Genomic DNA, 21,808 nt, shown 5'->3' with positions numbered 1-21,808 from the left:
ATGGCCCAGGCTCCCATTGTGCCAGGTGCTGTATATTTTCTTTTGCTATTAGGTGTATTACGGTAGCACCGAGGCACCCCAGGCTCCCATGGTGCTAGGTGCTGTACATGTTTATGGCTATTAGGTGTATTATGGTGGTGCCAAGGTGTGGCGCTAGGTGCTGTGAGCCACTATGCCATGGGGGGGAGGCCGTGCCACCTCGCCCTCAGGCCCCACCCCCTCCATCTCCGCATGCCCCTGGCCCCTGGACTTGGGGAGGGTGATGATGGGGGCAGGCGGGATGGCTGCTGACATCTCTCTCGCTCTCTCTCCCCAGGCAGTGGCGGTGAAGGCTTGCATGCCCAGCGAGAGGCGGGATGAATTCCTGAGGAGAGGTAATTGCCAATGTGCCATGTGCTGGGTGGGGGCAGGGCGAGGGGGGGAGGGCATGGCCAGATTTGGGGTGCGCGTGTGACCTGAGATGGGCCCAGATTGCACAGGGCGAGCCCAGGGCAGCTGGGCTGTGCTTGTGAGGGCATCGCAGAGCCTGGCTGGCGTTGCAGGGCCTGGGGTGGACCTGGCATGGGTGTTGCAGGGCCTGGTGCAGGCCTGGCACAGGCTTGGCATGGGCCTCGCAGGCTCTGTGCTTGCCAGGCACAGGCCATCTCAGTGGAAGGAGCATTCGGCGCAATGAGCAGCGAGGAGACCCCATTGCCCTGCTGCTGTTCTGAGAAGGCAGGTTAAGAGTCAGCAGTGAGCCCTTGTCACCAAGAAGGCTAATGGCACATTGGTCTGCATTAGTAGGAGCATTGCCAGCAGCTCGAGGGAAGTGATTATTCCCCTCTATTCGACACTGGTGTGGCCACACCTGGAGTATTGTGTCCAGTTTTGGGCCCCCCGCTACAGAAGGGATGTGGACAAATTGGAGAGAGTCCAGTGAAGGGCAACAAAAATGATTAGGGGTCTGGAACACATGAGTTATGAGGAGAGGCTGAGTGAACTGGGGTTATTTAGTCTGCGGAAGAGAAGAGTGAGGGGGGATTTGATAGCTGCTTTCAACTACCTGAAAGGGGGTTCCAAAGAAGATGGATCTAGACTGTTCTCAGTGGTGGCAGATGACAGAAGGAGGAGCAATGGTCTCAAGTTGCGGTGGGGGAGGTCTAGGTTGGATATTAGGAAACACTATTTCACTAGGAGGGTGGTGAAGCACTGGAATGGGTTCCCTAGGGAGGTGGGGGAATCTCCTTCCTTAGAGGCTTTTAAGGCCCGGCTGGACAAAGCCCTGGCTGGGATGATTTAGTTGGGGATTGGTCCTGCTTTGAGCAGGGGGTTGGACTAGATACCTCCTGAGGTCCCTTCCAACCCTGATCTTCTATGATTCTAAAGCTGAACGCCGATGAACGCATGTAGGCCCTTCTCAGACATGTGCTGCATTACCGCTAGGCTAGACACGGGGGGGACCAACTGGCCAGTGTGTGTGACATCTGCAGAGAAGAGGGTCAGGGATGGCCCTGCCTTGGAAGCTTTAACTGAAGCCAGAGCCACCTGTGCTGTTAGCCCTGGAACACCCGAGTTCAGTCCTTGGGGTGCCAGCCACAGTGGTGGGCATCTCGCCAATACTTTAAAACATTGCCATTGATTATTGGAATCAGAAGATTCTGTGCTTGACTCCTGGCTGTCTCGCCCAGTCTGTTCCCCGGAGGTTTCAGAGCCCAGAGCAGTGGTTCCTTAACTGGTTTATTTTAGACGGCATTAGGAATACATGAATGGGAACACCGCGCTTTTGGCTGATGAAAGACTAATGCAAGTAAGCCGGCTTTTATTTAAAATGATAATTCATTCGATTTAGACGTACGCAGTAGGGTTAGAATATTTTAAAGAATTACTCAGAATTTGAGAGGGTGTTGAGTGATTAACAGCAGGGTTGCAAGGTTCTGTTGCAGGCACGGGCCAGGACCCTATTATGCCAGGGGCTGTACCTTTTTATTCCTATTAGGTGTATTACAGTAATACCTAGGTGCTCCCGTCATGGACCCGGCTTCCATGGCACTACACGCTGTACATTTCTGTTGCTATTAGTTGTATTACGGTAGCACCTAGGAGCCTCAGGCATGCACCAAATCCTCATGGTGCCAGGAGCTGTACGTTTTTTGTTGCTATTAGGTGTTTTACTGTAGTACCCAGGCGCCCCCACTCCTGGACCAGGGCGCCAGGTGCTGTACAGACGCAGAACACAAAGTGGGTCCCTGTCCCAGAGCGCTGCCCGTCTAAGCAGATGAGACAGCCCGAGGGTTGTGTCTTGGGGCGGAGGAGGGTGGTACGTTTGTTATGAGAACGCTCTGCCCCCCCGGCTGATCGGTGCCATGTTAACCGGCCTGATGGCTGTTTGAAGGGATCTGCGGAGGGAAACACCGGCAGGAAATGATGTGAATGGCAATGGCAGGGTAACCCACTTCCCAGACCCTGGAACAGCTGGGTGATGGCTGCCTATCTGGCTATGTCCCAGCTGGCCCGGGCGACTCCTCCCCAGGCTGGCACCCCAGGTTCCAAGGGGATCTGAATCCTGCATTGGCAGCAAACTGCGACAGACCCTTGCTTGTCTACAGGGGGAGCTAATCCAAATGAACTCTTAAAATGGGTTAGTTAAACCCTTTGTGGACGCTCTGATTCAGAATTAAAGGGGCCTTAATTCTGTTTAGCTTTATTCAATTCCAAAGCTGCTCCTCGGGGAGGAGCCTTTTGTGCCATCATGGAGAATTCACCCCACCCCCCACCCCCACCCCAGGCTGATGTCTGTGGTATAGGTCCTATGAAATGCAGTCCGCTTCCATCCATCGGGGGACAGCTCCCACTCCCTCCTCTGCCTCGTTACTCCGCTCGCTGGTATATTACGGGATTGGATTATCATGCTTACAGGGTTAGTGCCCATGCCACTGTGCGGAGCAGCTAGCTTCCACTTCTAGCTTGTTGGGCCTTGTGAAAAATTAATGGTCCTATCTCCGGGGCTCAGGGCTGCAGACAGCTGTACGGGCCGGAGAGGGGGCGCACCCCATTCTATCAATGGAAGGGTCGGGAAGCCAGGCTGGGTAGAGCAGGGGGTGCTGGGAGTCAGGACACCTGGGTTCTGTTCCTAAATATAGCCCCTGAGAACAGCTGGTGAGGAGGAGGGTGCTTCTGTCCCAGCTCCTCCATAAACAGAGGCGTCAGTGCGGCGGGGCTGTGAACGTGGGCCGGCTAAGATGTGTGTCTAAATGAGCGCCCACGGCTGTGTCCCTGCTGTGCCATCCATTGGCATGGCGCAGCTACCCCCTGTAACGATGCCTGTTCTGGCGGGACCCAACTGAGAGTGCCAATTCTGGACAAATTGCTTCAAGCCGGGCAGTTACAGCCCGAGGCTGGGGTTTTTCCACCTCTAAGGCAAACCAAACCAGCCAGACAGAGAAGACTTTGGTTTTACCCCACTGGCTGACCCGAAGTCACACAAGCAATTCCCTTAGACACTCCAGTTTCCCAGTATGACCACCAGCGCCACTCGTTATGGGGACAAATGGTTATGAAAACCAACACCCCAGTAAAAGAAGAAAGGTTCTCTCGATCCCAAAGGACCAAGCCCCAGACCCAGGTCAATATACAAGTTAGATCTTACTCACAAATCACGCTGTTGCCCATCCTTTAGAATCTAAAATCTAGAGGTTTATTCATAAAAGGAAAAAGATACAGATGAGAGCGAGAATTGGTTACATGAAATCAATTCCATACAGTCCTGGCCAAGTTCTTGGTTCAGGCTTGTCGCAGGGATGGAATAAACGGCAGGTTCAGATCCAGTCTCTGGAGTCCATCCACAGCTGGGATGGGTCTTTCAGTCCTTGGTTCAAAGTTTCAGCGTAGCAAAGTCCCTCCAGAGGTCAGAAGCAGGATTGAAGACAAGATGGAGGAGCTGCAGAAGCCTTTTATAGTCTCTTGCCATGTGGTCTTTCTTTCTTTGTCCCAAAGACAAGCTGCCCAGCACACGGCCTGGAAAAACCTCCAAGTTCTGTCCACAGGCAGGTCCCTGCACACCTTGCTGAGTCGCCAGGCGTGTCTGCCTTTTCTCAGTGGGTCCGTTGTACAGTGGATGGTCCTTAATGGGCCGTCCAGCAGGCTAGGCAGAGCTGAGACCAACTTGTCTGGGGTGTCCCCCAGAAGCAGAGCACAAGTTTGAAATACAGAGAGTCTAGAACCAATACTTATATCTTTAAATACAAAAATGATACATGCCCTACACGTCATCATAACCAGCCAACCATGACCTTGTCTTAGACACTTTATCTGACCCCCTTTATACAAGATCTGGTGCCACTACGGGACCTTGGTTGCAACAGTGTTCTATACGGTCCCAGTTCAAGTCAATAACGTCACACCCCCGTCTGGGAATTGTCTGCGGGGGTAGAAGAGGGCCTGGATGGACCCCAATAGAGGCACAGCCCCTCAGCACTGCCGGGCCTAGGGCGGGGTTATGCCAGCAGAAAGGCATGGATGGCTCTTGTTTGACACGCCGACCTCCATCACGGCATTTGTAATACCCCGCCACAATAGCAGCCAACCGTGCGCTATGCAACTCGTACCCCCCCACCACAATAAAAGCTCCATTGATGCTCTTTCTGTACCTACCCCCGCCCCGCCCCCACAGCCCCGTAATGGGGCAGTGTGCTGGGGTAGCCAGCCATGTACAGTCTGCTGTTTGCCAGCCTAAGAGCCAGGACTCATTGGGATTTCAGCCAGCCTGAGAAATGTCTGGGCCCCACCAAAGGGCAGAGAACGCAGGGGGGCGGGGGCACGAACTATGGGGAATAAGTGGTGCTGGTCTGGGGGGAGGGGCTCCTGGGAGTCAGGGCTCGGGCCCCGGCGTGGGAACGGGAGTCCGGGAGGCGGGTGAAGAGGCATCTGAGCCGGGTGGAGGAACTGACTGTTTGTTTGCCTGGCCTGTTATCCTGGGAGGGGATTTCACGCTGAGAGTGACCTGGGAAAGACCAAACGCCTGGGGGAGGGGAAACGGAGGCAGGGCGTGCCTGCCCCGCCAGGCTCGGCCAGCAGGGGGTGCACCATGGCAGCTGAGCTTATGACACCCCCACCATAGTAAAAGTCCCAGCCATGCCCTCTGTAGCTCCTATCTTCCCCCCATGATAAGGTGCTGGGAGGGGGCACTCGGATTAGCGGGGTCTGGCTCCCAGTCGTGGGGAGGGGCTGTGGCTGACCAGCTGAGCTTAGCAGGGCAGGGGCTGTAGCCTCTTCCCCCGCCCTCCATTTCTCTCTCTTCCCTGCCATTGCTCGCTCGCTCGCTCGGTGTAATTGAGGCTCTTCTCCTTGGGGAGAGAAAGAGAGATACAGGCTCAGAGCAGGCCGCTGACTTCGATCCACATCTGCCTGGCAACAGCAGGGGTTGTTTTCGTCCGCACACAGGGGCGGTGTTCTAGGGTTTAGATCGGGGTCGGGCAGGAAGCCAGGATTCCTGGGTTCTATTCCTGGCTCTGGGAGGGGAGTGGGGTCTAGTGGTTAGAGCAGGTGGGGCTGGGAGCCAGGATGCCTGGGTTCTATCCCTGGTTCTGAGGAGGGGAGGTCTGGTTGGTTAGAGCTAGGGGGCTGGGAGCCAGGACTCCTGGGTTCTATCCCTGGCTCTGGGGTGTGGGGTCTGGTTGGTTAGAGCTGGGGGGACTGGAAGCCAGGACTCCTGGGTTCTATCCCTGGCTCTGGGAGGGGAGTGGGGTCTAGTGGTTAGAGCAGGGGGGCTGGAAGCCAGGACTCCTGGTTTCTATCCCCAGCTCTGGGAGGGGAGTGGCATGTAGAGGTTTGAACCAAGCTAACTGGCTGTCAGGACTCCTGAGTTGCATTCTGGTCTTTCGTGAAACTGCTCGGCATTAAGCAGCTGCTTGAGAGCGGCAGGATGGCGCCAGACTTAGGGCACTAGTGTCTCGGCTTTCCCACTGATGCACCTCCTTGAGCAGCCGCTCCATGCCTCAGTTTCCCCATCAGTACAATGGTGTTCCTGTGGGGATGGGGTAGTGTGAATAAATACACTGCAGCCTGGGAGGTGCTCAGATACTGCAATGATGAGCAGCAGAGGCTCTTACTCATGTCTCGGGTGTGTGACTCCTCTTAGGACGGCAGCTCCCCAGGGGGGTTAAAAACGTGGTGGGGGTGGTGGGATTGTAGGGTATAACGAGCGTTGCTTTCCCCTTTATAAAACACTGAACCATAACGACTCAGGACCCTCCCTCCATTGCAGTTCGTATGGTGCTTTCTTCCCCCCGCCCCTCGAATTGCCTGTGAAACAAGATCATGGTACAGACAGCGGGGACTAGGAATTAGCCCCCCAGTTCTCAAATCGCAGCCAGTTGGAGCGGGGTGGTCAGTGTGTGGCTGAGGGTGAAACTTTCCTCGTCACCTGTGTTGGATTATTATTAAGTGTAGCACCTAAAAGCCCCGGCTATGAGTAGGGTGGGGGGTCCCCCTTCGGGCCGGGCGCTGTGTCAGACCCCGGCCATGACTGGGGAGTCCCCCGTCAGGCCAGGTGCTGTGCCAGATGCCGGCCGAGATCAGATGGGGTCCCCTGTCAGGCTGGGTGCTGCACAGACCCCAAGTGAGAGACAATCCCTGCCCCCAAAGTGCTCACAGTCTTGACAGCTAAAGACTGAGTGGGGAAACTGAAGCAGAGAGTGGCGAGATGACCTGCCCAAGCTCACCCAGCAGAGAAGTGACAGAGACCAGACTGATTTAGTTGGGGTTGGTCCTGCTTTGAGCAGGGGATTGGACTAGGTGACCTCCTGAGGTTTCTTCCAACCCTAATCTTCTCTGATTCTATGACTGGAACCAGGGTACTGAGCATTTCTGCACTGGGTCACAATTTCTCTCAAGTGTAACCTTATTCCACAGCAGCTGCTTGGCCCAGTGTGAAGAGGATGGGACAGGCACGCAGGATGCCTGGGTTCTAATGCTGGCTCTTCTGCTGACTGGCTGCTCGCTACTCTTTCTGTGCCTCAGTTTCCCCAACTTGCAAAATGGAGATGCTGGTGGCAATCTCCTTGGTCAAGGAGATGAGAGCCTACGGTTTGCAGTGGGGCTCCCCTTAGTTTGGTGGGGGTGGATCTGGAAGTTCGTAGATACCCCCATGTGCCAGGCTAGGTGCTTGCAAAGACACCCCCTGCCCCCTGAGGCTTGCGTCTCCAAGGAAAGACTGGTAACATGACGGGGCCTGCTTGGCAGTGGCCTCACCATGCTGGGGATCCGCAGCTGGGTGGCTGAGATCTCCCTGGCCAGGAGTGTGAGGAGCGGACCTCACAGATGCAGCCAGCCAGGTATGACAGTCAGGTATCCCTTTACCCGGCCATGGTGCCATCTGGCTGGGAGGTGCGCTGTGGGGTGTGGGCATGAGGACAGGGGTGCTCAGGGACAGCGGGGCCAGGCTGAGGACCTAGAGGGATGGATGGCATGAAGGAGTGGAGGGGACAGGCTTGTTGCAATGGCCAGAGATTCTGTGATGAGTTTCCAGGCCTCTGCTTTGTGGAGTGGGGGCAGGGGGAGATTCTGGAGCTGGGGGAGACTGGGGTGGGTCCCAGTTACCGCAGTCCCAGTCTCTTCCAGGAGGGGGCGCTGACTCTGATCCAGCCCAGGACAGGGGACTGGCTGGCTCAGGAAATGGTGGGCCTTTAGGAGGCGCCGGCTCTGAGCCTGGGGAGCCCATGGGGGCCAGGGCCGTGTCTGAGCCCCCACGTGTTGGAGCCGGCTCCATCTCCGGGGCCCGGTTCAGTGCCGTCACACTCGGCTGCTCCGGATAAAAGTCACATCGCAGCTGTCAGCCGCGATCCTGTCACCAGCCTGCCTGCCAGGGTGCAGGCTGACAGCGCAGCGCTGGGCCGCGACTAGACGCTTGGGGGTGGGGTGGGGGGAATACTGATGGGTCAAAGCCGCCCTCCCCCCGATGGAGACAGGATGAGAGGCAAGCCAGGTCCCTGAGTGCGGCTGCTTCTCATTGCCCTGGGAGTTTGCATCAGCCCCCCACGCTCCTACTGGGCACCTGAAAGTCACTGGAAAGAGATTGTGTGAGGATATTGGGATGCGTGCCTAGAGCATGTTTTTGGGGGGGTCTCCCAGGGTGAGGGTGTGTGCATGGCTCCAGAGGAAGGGTAAGAACCCCACAGTAGCAGATGGGGGGCAATGTGCCCCCCACATTCGGGCTCGTGCTGGTCTCTATTAGCCAGAGAGCGGCGTAAGCCTGGGAGAAGCTGTTTCATCCTTGTCAGCATGAGCTGTTCTAATCCCGGCTAGTCTTCATATCTGAGCCATGAGCAATCCCTCCCTGAATCCTGACCTGGGTGGGATTCATGTGGCTGTGAGTTCCACAGGCCAATGGCGTGGCATGTGGAAAGGGACTGGCTTTGAATGTGTCCCCTTTCTGCCCAACATCCCTTCGCCCTTGGGTGACGAGAGGGGGTGAGCTGAAGCTCCTGATCGCCCTTCTCCGCCCCCCCCACCCCCTCGTGGTTTTGTAGCCATCAGTCCTGTCCCTATTTGTCCCTCATGTCAGGGAGTTAACATCTATTTCAGAGAAATGTGAGCAGCGGTGTGACAGGAGGGCTGCACTTGTCCAGAGATCCAACAGTTCTTCCCCACCCCGACAGCCTTGTGAAAAATAGGGGAAACTAAGGCACACATAGGCTTCATAAAAATATGATAGAAAATTCTCACTTTGCCACAGTCCATTGCCCCAGACGTGGGGGAGGTGGGAGACACTCTCTGAAGCGGCTTGGTGAGAGGAATCAAGTCACACCCAAGGCTGAAGAGCATAGTGGGGAAACTGAGGCACTGTGTCTGGGCCACAAGGAACCTTGGATTTGAGGATCTGAAGGTTTCCCAGTTGTTCCTGTTCAAGGGTTTTCTGAAGGGGTGGGGGAGATTTTTTTTTTTAATGGTGTCTTCACCTCTGATCGTTGACTGGTCTCAAGGCAATTCTATTATTAGGTAGATGACAGTGGTGTGTAGAGGGCCTGACCAAGATTGTTTGTGCTGGGCGGTGACTGAGATTGGGGGGGCAGAGGTGGGGTTGCATTTGTGCACAAAGATCAGCAAATGTCTGTGCCAACGGTGAATTGAGGGGAACATGGGGGCTGAAAGGAACACCCCAACCCACAGGCCCGTGATTAGAAATGGAATTTTGCCCGCTGTATGGACTGATTGATGCCCCGGGGCAGGATATCCGGGCAGGTCAAACTAGACTATCATACCTGGCTTTTCAGATGTTCAAATCTATGAAAAAGGGAGGGAGGGGAGGGGTGATTTTTTCATTTTTTTTTCTGTTTTTGGAGATAGAAATTTTCCAAAAATGATTTTTTTTTCACCAAATGATGGGATATTCTCGCCCCCCCCCCATAAAAATAAAGTTTCTTTGTTTCTTTTTTTTAAAATCCCTTGTTTGAAAATGTCTCATTTTTGGAAAATGGCAAACTGTGCAAAATTTAAAAAAACAACAACCCCCAGCAAACCACAAACAACTGGCCAATAAAACAAAACAGAACAAAAAATCCTTCCAGGTGGGGGGAGGGGAAATGAGGAGGGTGGGGTGGGGGTTTGGAAAATTCCAAGCAAATCACGCATGAGGAAGCAACCCAGTGGGTGTTGGCCGCGTTGTCACCTCTCATGCTTTTATCCCAAGCCTGGCGATGCCTGGTGTTTTTCCTTCAATTGCCAGCTCCCGGAGGCATGAGATCCTGTAAGGATTTAAGCTTTCATTTAAAAATAAGTAAGTTGGTGGTGGCCGAGAAAAACTTGGCAACGGGACCCCTAACGTCTCAAAAACCAGGAGGCGACTCACAAAAAGGATCTGCTCTGAAGCTTCGCTTAGGGTAAACCCTCGTGATTTTCGAGCAAGATCTCACGATTTCTCTAGGGGCATGACTCACGATTTCCCACTCCTGGTGACGTTGGGATGCGGCTAGCCACAAAAAGATCCAGGCAGTATCCGTTGGGGGCCCTTTTTTTTTAAGATGATGTCCCCAGAGGGGTCCGTCGGTCACAGGAATCGAACTGGGGGAGGGGGGTCTCACAGCTCCACAAGCTGGGGGGGGCACTTGGGCGGGACCTCTGCCATCTGAGCTTTAGAATCCAGAGTGGAGCACAGGGGCTGTTTTATACAAAGATCCTTTGCGCGGCAGTGAGATGCAGCTGTCTCTGGGGTGGGACACAGAGGCTGTTTATACAGGGATCCCTCACCCAGCGCTGAGACGGAGCTGCCCCGAGGGAATGGGCTGCAGCCGCCTGAATGCTTAGACTGGCTAGTAGAGGGGGACAGCGCTTGGGAAGCGATTTGCCGCTGTTGGTTTGTCACCAATGATTTTTGTGCCTCTTGCCCGCAGAGCCCGGGCAGGGAGGAAGCAAGGGCCAGTACCATGGAAAAACTCCTCCTGCCCCTTTTGATGCTCGGCACCATGGCGAACGGTCAGCACTGCCCCGGCCGCTGCATCTGCCAGAACATCTCGCCCACCCTGACCATGCTGTGTGCCAAGACGGGGCTGCTCTTCGTGCCGCCATCCATCGACCGGCGCACGGTGGAGCTGCGGCTGACGGACAACTTCATCACCATCATCCGGCGCAAGGATTTCTCCAACATGACCAACCTGGTGCACCTGACCCTCTCCCGGAACACCATCAGCCAGGTGATGCCCTACGCCTTCTCCGACCTGCGGGCCTTGCGCGCCTTGCATATGAACAGCAACCGGCTGGCCTCCCTCCGCAACGAGCACTTCAAAGGCCTGGGCAACCTCCGGCACCTCATCCTGGGCAACAACCAGATCAGCAACATCCAGCCGGCCTCCTTTGACGAGTTCCTGGCCACCGTGGAGGACCTGGATTTGTCCTACAACAACCTGGAGACGCTGCCGTGGGAGGCCATCGGGCAGATGGTCAGTCTGAACACCCTGACCCTGGATCACAACCTCATCGACCATATCGCCGAGGGCACCTTCTCCCAGCTCCACAAGCTGGTGCGTTTGGACATGACCTCCAACCGGCTGCAGAAGCTGCCCCCGGACAACCTCTTCCTCCGGGCTCAGGTGCTGGCGAACGTCCGGGGCTCCCACCCGTCCACCTTGACCATCAGCTTCGGAGGCAACCCCTTGCATTGCAACTGCGAGCTGCTCTGGCTCCGGCGCCTGACGCGGGAGGACGACCTGGAGACCTGCGCCTCTCCCGAGCACCTGATGGATAAGTATTTCTGGTCCATCCCCGAGGAGGAGTTCATCTGCGAGCAGCCCCTCATCACACGCCAGTATTCCTCCAAGGCCTTCATCATGGAGGGCCAGGGAGTCAGCCTCAAGTGCAAGGCGGTGGGAGACCCCGACCCCTCCATCCACTGGATCGCGCCCGACGGCAAGATGATCCACAACACCACCCGCGCCACTGTCCACGACAACGGCACACTGGAGGTGCACATCACCACGCTCAAGGACAATGGGGTTTTCACCTGCATCGCATCCAATGCCGCCGGCGAAGCCACCGCCCCCGTGGAGGTCTGCATCGTGCCGCTGCCCTTGCTGGTCAACAACACGGGCCACATGAAGGAGCCCGACCCCGGCTCGTCCGACATCACCACCTCCGCCAAGTCGGGTGCCAACGACACCAAGAACCACCTGGAGAAGAAGATTGTGGCGGCTGAGCTCACCTCCACCTCGGTGGTGATCCACTGGCCCTCGGAGCGGCACATTCCCGGCATCCGCATGTACCAGATTCAGTATAACAGCTCCCTGGATGACTCGCTGGTGTACAGGTGAGGGCTGGGCTGGCGGATGGAGTCCATGGGCCATCAGCAGGGCTGGAACCAGGGGCATTAGAAGCAGGTGCTAAGGAAGAGTCACTGGTGGCAGTAGTAGGTTGTTATCCTCTTAATAGCACCCCCAGCTTGTACGCACCACTTAACGAGTGGGCGATGCATCAGGTGTAACTGAAGCCTGGCCTCTCTCATCCCCGGGTAGCCCCACTGGCCTCAGTGCAGCCAGAGGCAGAGGAAGGGTAGGAGAGGGGCCGGATATGGACAGACTCTGCTCACTAGCTCCCAGCCTGCACTGCCCTGTGGGGGTCTCTCTCAGTTCTGCCCTTGGGGAAATTCTGGGGGAAGCATCACAGCCATGAAACTGGCTGGAAATTTCCGTGGGTGGGGGATGCGGGGAGAGAGCTGTGGATCACCCCAATGCCAGGGCGAACCCAGGCCAGGAGCAACAATGCTGCAGGGAAGGAGGGGGCAGGGCAGAGGGCTTTGAGCGCCAATTATCTGGCTCCATATAATTAGGTTTCCCAGAGTGACAGGTTCAAATCCCACCGCCGCTGCCTCAATTTCCACAGCTTACAAGATGCTAAAGGTCTGGCACAGCTTTGCTTCAGATCCAAGCCTCTCTGCCCAAGATTCCCCCTTCCTTGTGCACCTGGCTGTCGCCCTCCACCCCAGAGGTGGCTGCATTCCAGTAGCGCGATCCTGGCTAGCCTTGGGCTTTGGGGTGAATGGCAACCGAACCCTTTGGTCATCACCAGTAGCAAGCCTGGCCACGCGGCTGGAATCTGTTTCAGGGCATGGCGGGGTTTCCAGTCCAGCGAGGTGCAGAATCCGGGCCCTGTGACTCCATTCCTGGGTGGGATTACCAACTGCTGGGTCAGCAGGGTGTGGGAGCGGGAGGCAGGGGGCATAGGGCAGGGAGTTAATGGAGGGAAATTACAAAGGGGTAATGGCTCTCTCTGCAGCCTTTGAAAACAGGGACAGCAGAGAGTGTGTGTCTGTGTTATAAGCCATTGCTCATTGCTTAGTGTGTGTGTGAGCTATTATCCTGTGCGGGTGTGTCTGTGCGTTATAAGCCATTTCTCAATGTGTGTGAGCTCCCCAGTGTGTGTGTGTGTGCATGCATGTGAGCCACTCCTGTGCGCACACGTGTTTTGTGACACTCTTGTGTGTGTGACATTACTCTTTGTGCGTAGGTAAGTGCAGGAGTTGCTTCCCCTGCTGCGGAGATGCAGCCGCCTTTGGGGTGGGGCATCACAACTGTTTATACAAAGATCCTGTGCTCAGCAGTGAGATGCAGCTGCCTCTAGGGTGAGGCACGGGGGCTGTCACGGACCACAAGTAGAGCTGTACAAATAACAGATTTTTTGGTTTGCTGGCAGGTTCAAAAAAATTGGGGGGCGGGGGGGAAATTGATTCCGGACCAACTGAAATTAAAATGTGTTTTGAATTTTTCAGCAAACCAAAAAAATCATGGCCGGTCAAAGAAACCATTTTCTTTCAAAAGGGAGGGCTTCTTATTGTAGGTTTTAAATTTGGCAGAAATTTTCAAGCGAAAGGTCAAAAAAGAAAAGACAATTATAGCCTCTTCGGAATTATTATTACTACTTCGCGGATGTTCAGGACACAAACAGGCCGGCGAAACTGGCCCAAACCCAGCACTCCCCTGAACCTGAATTTTTTATTGCTATTAGGCGATTATGGTAGCACTGAAGGTCCCAGCCCATAACTAGGCCTCCCATTGTGCCAGGTGCTGTACATTTTATTACTATTAGGTGTATTATGAACATAAGAACATAAGAACGACCAGACCCAAAGGTCCATCAAGCCCAATATCCTGTCTTCCGACAGTGGCCAGTGCCAGGTGTCCCAGAGGGAATGAACAGACAGGTTATCATTAAGTGATCCAGCCCCTATCGCCCATTCCCAGCTTCTGGCAAACAGAGGCTTGGGACACCGTCCCTGCCCATTCTGGCTAATAGCTATTGATGGACCTATCCCCCATGAATCTATCTAACTCCCTTTTGAACCCCATCATAGTATTGGCCTTCACAACACCCTCTGGCAAGGAGTTCCACAGGTTGACAGTGTGTTGCGTGAAAAAATACTTTCTTGTGTTTATTTTAAACCTGCTGCCTATTAATTTAATTTGATGGCCCCTTGTTCTTGCATTATGAGGAGGAGTAAATAACACTTCCTGATTTACTTTCTCTACACCACTCGTGATTTTATAGACCTCTATCACATCCCCCCTTAGTCGCCTCTTTTCCAAGCTGAAAAGTCCCAGTCTTATTGATCTCTCCTCATACAGAAGCTGTTCCATCCCCCTAATCATTTTTGTTGCCCTTTTCTGAACCTTTTCCAATTCCAATATATCTCTTTTGAGATGGGGCGACCACATCTGCATGCAGGATTCAAGGTGTGGGCGAACCATGGATTTATATAGAGGCAACATGATATTTTCTGTCCTATTCTCTCTCCCTTTCCTGATGATTCCCAACATCCTGTTGGCTTTTTCGACGGCCGCTGCACATTGAGTGGATGTTTTCAGAGAACTCTCCACACTGACTCCAAGATCTCTTTCTGGGGTGGTAACAGCTCATTTAGACCCCATCATTGTATATGTAGAGTTGGGATTACACTTTCCAGTGTGCATTACTTTGCATTTATCAACATTAAATTTCATCTGCCATTTTGTTGCCCAGTCCCCCAGTTTTGAGAGATCCTTTTGTAGCTCTTCGCACTCTGCCTGGGACTTAACTATCTTCAGTAGTTTTGTATCATCTGCAAATTTTGCCACCTCACTGTTTACCCGTTTTCCCAGATCATTTATGAAAATGTTGAATAGGACTGGGCCCAGTACAGACCCCTGGAGGACACCACTATTTACCTCTCTCCATTCTGAAAACTGACCATTTATTCCTACCCTTTGTTTCCTGTCTTTTAACCAGTTACCGATCCATGAGAGCACCTGCCCTCTTATCCCATGACTGCTTATTTTGCTTAAGAGCGTTTGGTGAGGGACCTTGTCAAAGGGTTTCTGAAAATCTAAATACACTGTATACACTGGATCTCCTTTGTCCACATGCTTGTTGACCCCCTCAAAGAATTCTAGTAGACTGGTGAGGCCTGATTTCCCTAAACAAAAACCATGTTGACTATTTCCCAACAAATTAGGTTCATCTCTGTGTCTGACAATTTTGTTCTTTACTGTAGTTTCAGCCAGTTTGCTCAGTACTGAAGTCAGGTTTACCAGCCCGTAGTTGCCGGGATCACCTCTGGAGCCCTCCTTAAAAATTAGCGTCACATTAGCTACCCTCCAGTCGTCTGGTACAGAAGCTGATTTAAATGATAGGTTACAGATGACAGTTAATGTCATGGTAGGAGTCCTAGTTGTGGGCCAGGGCCCTATTGTGCTAGGTGCTGTACATTTTATTGCTATTAGGTGTATTATGATAGCACCTAGGCACTCTAGTTATGGGGTTGGAGCCTTGGTTCTGCCCATAATACACCTAATAGCAATAAAATGTACATTACGGCAGCACAGAAGGTCCTGCCCCATAAATAGAGTGCCTAGGTGCTACCGTAGCACCCCTAATAGTGATAAAATATACAGCACCTTGCACAATGGGGTCCTAGCCCATAACTAGGGGTCCTGTTGTGCCAGGAGCTGTACATTTTATCACTATTAGGGGGGTGTCACAGTAGCACCTGGCACTCTTAGTTATGGACCAGGACCCTACGGCGCAAGATGTTGTACGAACACAGAGCAGGAAGATGGTCACTACCCCAGAGAGCTTTATGAGGTTAGGGTTATATCCCTAGGATGTGCCAGGGGGCTGAGGCCTGGGCTACGGGGCAAGGGGCTGTCCCAGCAATTAACCAGTGTCTCCCCTCTCCCAGGATGATCCCCCCGTCCAGCCGGGCCTTCCTGGTGAACGACCTGGCGGCGGGGCGGGCCTACGACCTGTGTGTGCTGGCCGTCTACGACGACGGGGTGACGGCGCTGACGGCCACCAGGGTGGTGGGCTGCGTCCAGTTCACCACGGAGGGCGAGACGGCCCAGTGCCACGCCCTGCACACCCAGTTCCTGGGCGGCACCATGATCATCATCATCGGCGGGATCATCGTCGCCTCCGTCCTGGTCTTCATCATCATCCTCATGATCCGCTACAAGGTCCACGGCGGGCACGAGGGGCCCAAGAAAGCCAAGGTCAGCAACGTCTACTCCCAGACCAACGGCGGGCAGCCCCCGGCCTCCAAGCCCGCCGAGGACAAATACGAGACCTTCCAGGAGGCGAGGCCTAAGGAGGCGGGGCCTATGGAGGCGGAGCCCAAGAAGGACACGCCCATCACCCCCGAACCGGACAAGAGAGACCCCAAGCCAGGTGCAGACCTCCAGACTGTGGCCCTGCTGTCCTCGGAGGAGGGCCAGCCCGAAAGCAGCGTGACCAGCTCCTTGGGTCTCCTCCGGGACAGTGGGCCGGGCGGCCAGCACCGGGCCACGCTGGGCAGCGTGGGCCTCTTTCCCCGGGAGCTGTCGAGGACTCACCACCACCGTCACTCCTTCGACGGGGACTATTCTCTGTTTCAGAGCCACAGCTACCCGCGCCGGGCACGGACAAAACGGCACATGTCCACGTCCCAGCTGAACGCGGAGGGCTGCCCGCTGAGCCAACGCCGGGTCACCTTCAGCAGCACCGAGTGGATGCTGGAGAGCACCGTCTGAGACGGGCCCCGGGGCGGGCTGCGGGGGTGGCAATTTCGTCGGGCCCACGGGGCGCACAACCAGTTCCCCGGGGGCTTGGAGGGGACGGCTCCGGTTTCACCCACCCGCCCCAGACGGGGGGTCCTGCGCCGATCCCGCCGATGCCGGCTCTCTTCCGCTGCGGTGCCTTAAAGAGCAGAGACGGAGGACGGAGACTGAAAACACCACCCGACGGACGGAGCGAACGCAAGCATTTGGGCAAGGAGGGGACGGTCCGGCTGCAGGGAGAGGAAGGGGTGTGGGGGGGCTGTTTCCAGAGACCCCCCTCCACCCCATCTGCGCCGGGCGGCAGGGGAAGGACAGAGCAGGACTAGCAAAGACAAATGCACAGATGACACGAAATTACAAAGATCCTTTTACCTTGAGTAAATCTTTATGCATTAATAATTGTCCGGGATGGGGGGCGGAGCAGAGTTTAGTTCCAAAATAAACCTATTTCCCCCTGCCCCCGCCAAGTGTTTCTGGGAAGGGGGCGACAGGCACCTGCTCCCCGACACAGACTGTGGGGGGCCTATTTATTGTATCTGGCTGGTCTAGATCATTTTCTGTGTTCAGTGTATTCAGTATCGAAAAAGTCATCGCCCTTTTCCCTGTTATTCCAAACTGGACCCCATTCTAGCAAACTCCCCCCTACACCCCGTGCCCTCCCCTTCCATCCACCCCAGCCCCCCAGCAGTACCCCATTCCCCCACCATCCCTCCACAACCTGCCCAACCCCTAGAGCCATCCCCCACCATCTCTCCCAGCCCCCCAGCAGTACCCCATTCCCCATCCTTCCCCCAACCTCCCCAGCTGTACCCCATCCCCCATCCATCCACCCAGCCCCCCCCAGTGGTACCCCATTCATCATCCTTTTCCCAACCTCCCCAGCTGTACCCCATTCCCCATCCATCCACCCAGCCCCCCCCAGTGGTACCCCATTCATCATCCTTTTCCCAGCCTCCACAGCTGTACCCCATTCCTCTCCATCCACCCCAGCTCCCACAGCTGTACCCCATCCCTCATCCATCCCCCCACCCCCACAGCTGTACCCCATTCCTTTCCATCCCCCCATCCCCCACAGTGGTACCCCATTCCCCATCCTTCCCCCAACCTCCCCAGCTGTACCCCATTCACTTCCATCCACCCAGCTCCCACAGCTGTACCCCATTCCTCTCCATCCACCCCAGCTCCCATAGCTGTAACCCATTCCCCATCCATCCCCTAACCCCTCCACCGTACCCCATTTCCCATCATCCTTCCCCCATCATGACTTTTTAAAAGGAAAATGCTGTTTGAGTATCGAACACAAGTTTTTACATTAAAAACCTGTGCCCTCTGCCCCCTGAACCTCCTTATTTCCTCATCCCTCCCCGATCCCTCTCCCCCCCACTGTCCCCTTTTGGGGCATGGCCCCCCCTTTTCAGGAGGTGATTAAAACCTTTTATGTGTGAACTGCAGCGGGGTCTGGCCTGTGTCTGTCATGTCAGGGGTGGGGGCTGGAGGCAGAGTGGGGGGGGCAGGCGCAGAGAGCAAGGCGGGGGAGGGGATGGGGGTGGTGCCCAGACAGGGCGAGGGGGGGCACAGATGGAAAAGGTGGGCGTCGGAGAGCAGGTGTCTGAGGGCAAATCCATCAGTGGTGTGGGGGTGACGAGAGACCAGCTGGGATCCAGGCAGGTTGGGGGCGGGGGGTAACCTGGGTGCTGGGGGGCTACAGGTGGGCTACTGAGGCCTTTGGGGCTATGGAAATATATGCAAATGTTACTAATTAACAAGCCCAAGAGCCGAGCAAAGAGGGGAGGGCGGAGCCGGTTCTTTTGGACCCTGTCGGCTACATCGTTTGCTGCCCATCTCGCCACCCACCGGCTCCGGTCCCGTCCTGCCCGCCTGGCGGAGACAGGATGAGCCCAGAACGGCACGTCCATGAACATGGAATTAGTAGCCGGAAGGGCCCTCCCCGCATAGCCAGTGCCCCTGCCCCACTCCCCACAGCACCCCCTGCTGGGACAGGCCAGCACTGGAGCAGCTGGGAGCTCCCCCCACACCCAGCTCTTGCCCCACTCCCCACAGCGCCCCCTGCTGGGAGAGGCCAGGACTGCAGTAGCTGGGAGCTCCCCCCATAGCCAGTGCCCCTGCCCCACTCCCCACAGCGCCCCCTGCTGGGAGAGGCCAGGACTGCAGTAGCTGGGAGTCCCCCCACAGTGGCTGGGCACTGACCCCGCTCGCTGGGCGCAGGAAAGCTGCTGGGGGCGGAAGATGGGTGGAGCCGGGGGGAGGTTGCCACGTTGAAGGAAGGGCCAGGAAGGTGCCCCTGGCCTGTGCGCCCGCCCCAGAACTCAGCCTCCCCTGGGCCGGGAAGGGGGCAGGGCACCGGGGACACCCTGTGAAATTACAGTCGCTGTGAAGATACAGCCGGTGAAGGGCAGAGCCGACGTGTGTGTGTGTGTGTGTGTGTGTGTGTACCGATTGGGGCAGTGTGTGTGTGTGTCTTAGGAGTAGTGTTTGTGAGTTTGCCTGCACACAGGCAGTAGGGGATGCGTTGCACGGTGCTGATCAGCTCCCGCGTGTCCTGGGGGCTGTGTCAGCCAGCCAGGTTCTGCCCCCCTGGCCTGCCCAGCCTGTCCAGCTCTCAGCGCTGCCGTCACTCTCTCCCCCGCCCCCCAAGCCGCACGGTGCAGTGCCAGGCCGCAGAGCCCGGATGGCAGGCTGAGCGGCCGGAGCAGCTGGATGAGCAAGGCACGGGAGCTCCCCGGAGAGCCCAGCTCCTTGCATTTTATGGGACGCTGAGCAGTTCACTGAAGCCATTGGCAGATGCAACAAGAAGAGCTCCTACAACGTGCCTGTGAGTCAGTCTCTGATCTGGCCTTAATCCCGCCCCCCCACCGCCGCCCATCTTTCCCATAACTTTAGTCCAATCCACCCAGCTAACAACCCTTCTTGCTGTGAATTCTTTCTTCCCTTTTTTCCAATTGCTCATAACTTTCCCAAGTGTTTCCCATCCAGGCGGCAGGTTTCCATGCGCTGGGGTGGAAAGTTCGCAGGCAATCAGCCGGCTGCTTTTGGGTTAGTCTAAAGAGAGACCCCCCCCCGCCACCCCCAAAAAAAACCCTACCCACACTACCATTGGAAAGACTTCCCTGGGTTCACTCAGAAGCAGCTGAGGACAAACGTCAAACTTGTCTTGTCTGGTAGATCTCACCAGGAAGATTAAAAAACAAGCCCAGCTTGGTAAGATATTTAGGTCACAAGATCCCAGCTCCTGGTCTTTTTTTGGGTCAGGGCAACCTGATGCGACCTCCGACATCTCAACATGACACCACCCCATTGTGATGTGACATTGTAACTTTTCGTTGGCTCAATGCACAGATGACTAATCCCTGATGAACTGGCTTTGACTAATTTCCAGGAAGTGAAATACAGGACTCAGTGTGACCCCTGTCTGGTTCTTTTATACGTTTGTGATGTCTTGGCGATTATGGGAAGGCCAAGAACAATTACCAGTGAGAAGCCAGTAAAAGAGATCAGAGGCTTCCATGCAAATGAGCTAATTAGTATGCTAATGATGCACCATAATGAGCTCATTATTGTGGTAATTAGCTTGCTGCTATGCTAATGAGGGGCTACAGTAAGCACCTTGTTGCAATTAGCTTGTTATGATAAAGAGGCTCATTGTTATGTTAATGATTTGCCATGATAATTAACTTATTACGGAAACAAGCTCGTTATTATTATTATTATTGGCTTACCACCAATAGCTAAACCATGCTGGAAATGTATAAAATCTTCAAGAAATAATTAGCTGGCTCAGGGGGGCGGGGAATGGGATATAAGGCCTTTCCCCTCTAGGGGGAGCTGGCTGGAGGGGATGGGAATAAGGATTCCTGGGTTCTATTCCCATCTCCGTGAGGAGCATGCAATGGAGCTAGCAGGTCGGTGGGATCCTGGACTCCTGGGTTCCCCTCTGAGCAGGCACATTGCCTGGAGGAACCAGCTCAGTACCTGATGACCTGGGGGCCAATCCGTCCCTCCTGGCTGTGTGAGCAGAGAAAGGGCGTAGTCGGCTTGGGGGCGCCGCGGCGGAGAACCAAACCGCAGGCGGAGCCCAGCGCTGCAGCCTGGATTAGGGCGAGGTGACGAAGACATGGAGCTCGAGGGAGATTTGGAAAGGCTGGTTTGGGGGATGCCCGGGGGCCATACGCCAGCAATGGCCCTTGAGCCCCAGCCAGCCACAAACCCCCAATGCCTGGCGGGAGCACCCTGTGGTCACGGGGCTGGCACTACTGGGGTGGGAGGACACAGGCTCAGGCTCAGGAGAGTTTCCCATCAGAGCTGCTCCCTCTGACGCCTGGTCCCGTGACCTGACAATCAAGGGCTGCTACAGTGCGGCCTAGTGGACAGAGCACTGCACTCAGACTCAGCGCGCTGCCACTGGCCTGCTGGGTGAACTTGTCCCTGTCCTGCTCCGTGCCTCAGTTTCCCCAGCGATAAAAGGGGGCTAATAATCCATTGTAAAGCGCTACGGATGCTCTAATCATAAGAGCCAGGGATTCTTACCGTCCTCCCACTTCCCACAGTCGCCCCCCCTGCCCTGTCCTCCTGCTACTGTCCCACAATGCATCACTTCCGACCCCTCCAGTTACTGCACCCCCTGCAGTGCCGTGGAAGTGTTGCAACTGTGTCGTTGGTCCCAGGGAAGCAGAGAGACAAGATGCGGCGAGGCAATGTCTCTTGCTGGCTCAGCAGCCGGCGGAGATGGAGACAAAAGTCCCGGCTTGCGCAGAGCTCGTCTGACACGCTGGGAAGGGCACGGGTTGGCTGGCATGCCGGAGGTACTGTCTGCAGCAGGGGCTTCTACGTCGTGAGCTAATCAGCCAGGGGGCTGGTGCTGGACCAGGCTCAAATCATCCGTGGATCTGGGCCCGGTAACCCACCCGCCCCAGGGGGTCACGGAAAGATCCTGGCCAGCTCGCCCAACCAAATGCTTCCCCACAATGATCCGTCCTGACGGGAGAAGGGACCCCAGGAGCCGGGTGAGGGAAGGCAGGAGAAGAGACCTGGCTTCCCTAGGATCAAAGCTCAGTTCCCAATGGGGTGGCGATCTCGGCAGCGCAAGACCCAGCGGCCGGAAGTTCAAGCCAATCTGACCGGTGAAGGTGAGTAACCGGCGGAGCCCGCGTCTTGAGTCCATCAAACCCTGACGGGAGGAGGCTTTGGCCCTGCACCAGGGATCTGGGCTCAACACAGTGGGAACAGGGGCAGGGGGAATTCTCGGGCCCGGTTTCCCAAGG

General features: G+C 55.7%; 1 protein-coding gene across 3 annotated transcripts in view; it reads left to right on the top strand.

Annotated features, from left to right (window-relative positions):
* Nucleotides 1-17,980, top strand: part of LOC311511568 (leucine-rich repeat and fibronectin type III domain-containing protein 1-like) — a 61,510-nt gene extending 43,530 nt beyond the window's left edge. For 2 of the 3 annotated variants that reach the window (XM_084612261.1, XM_084612260.1), the window contains exons 2-4: nt 317-374; nt 10,365-11,773; nt 15,677-17,980. In XM_084612261.1, coding sequence (XP_084468387.1) covers nt 10,398-11,773; nt 15,677-16,502 — 2,202 coding nt within the window. In that variant the 5' untranslated portion in view covers nt 317-374; nt 10,365-10,397 and the 3' untranslated portion in view covers nt 16,503-17,980. The remainder of the gene's footprint in view (nt 1-316; nt 375-10,364; nt 11,774-15,676) is intronic. The other variant, XM_084612262.1, reaches the window with a different exon arrangement.
* The last annotated feature ends 3,828 nt before the right edge of the window (nt 17,981-21,808 follow it).

Source organism: Lepidochelys olivacea (genome assembly GCF_965140295.1).
Source record: "Lepidochelys olivacea isolate rLepOli2 genome assembly, chromosome: 23".
NCBI classification, from domain to species: domain Eukaryota; kingdom Metazoa; phylum Chordata; order Testudines; family Cheloniidae; genus Lepidochelys; species Lepidochelys olivacea.
The sequence above is the reverse complement of the archived record's forward strand: the minus strand, read 5'-3'. Positions and strand labels throughout refer to the sequence as shown.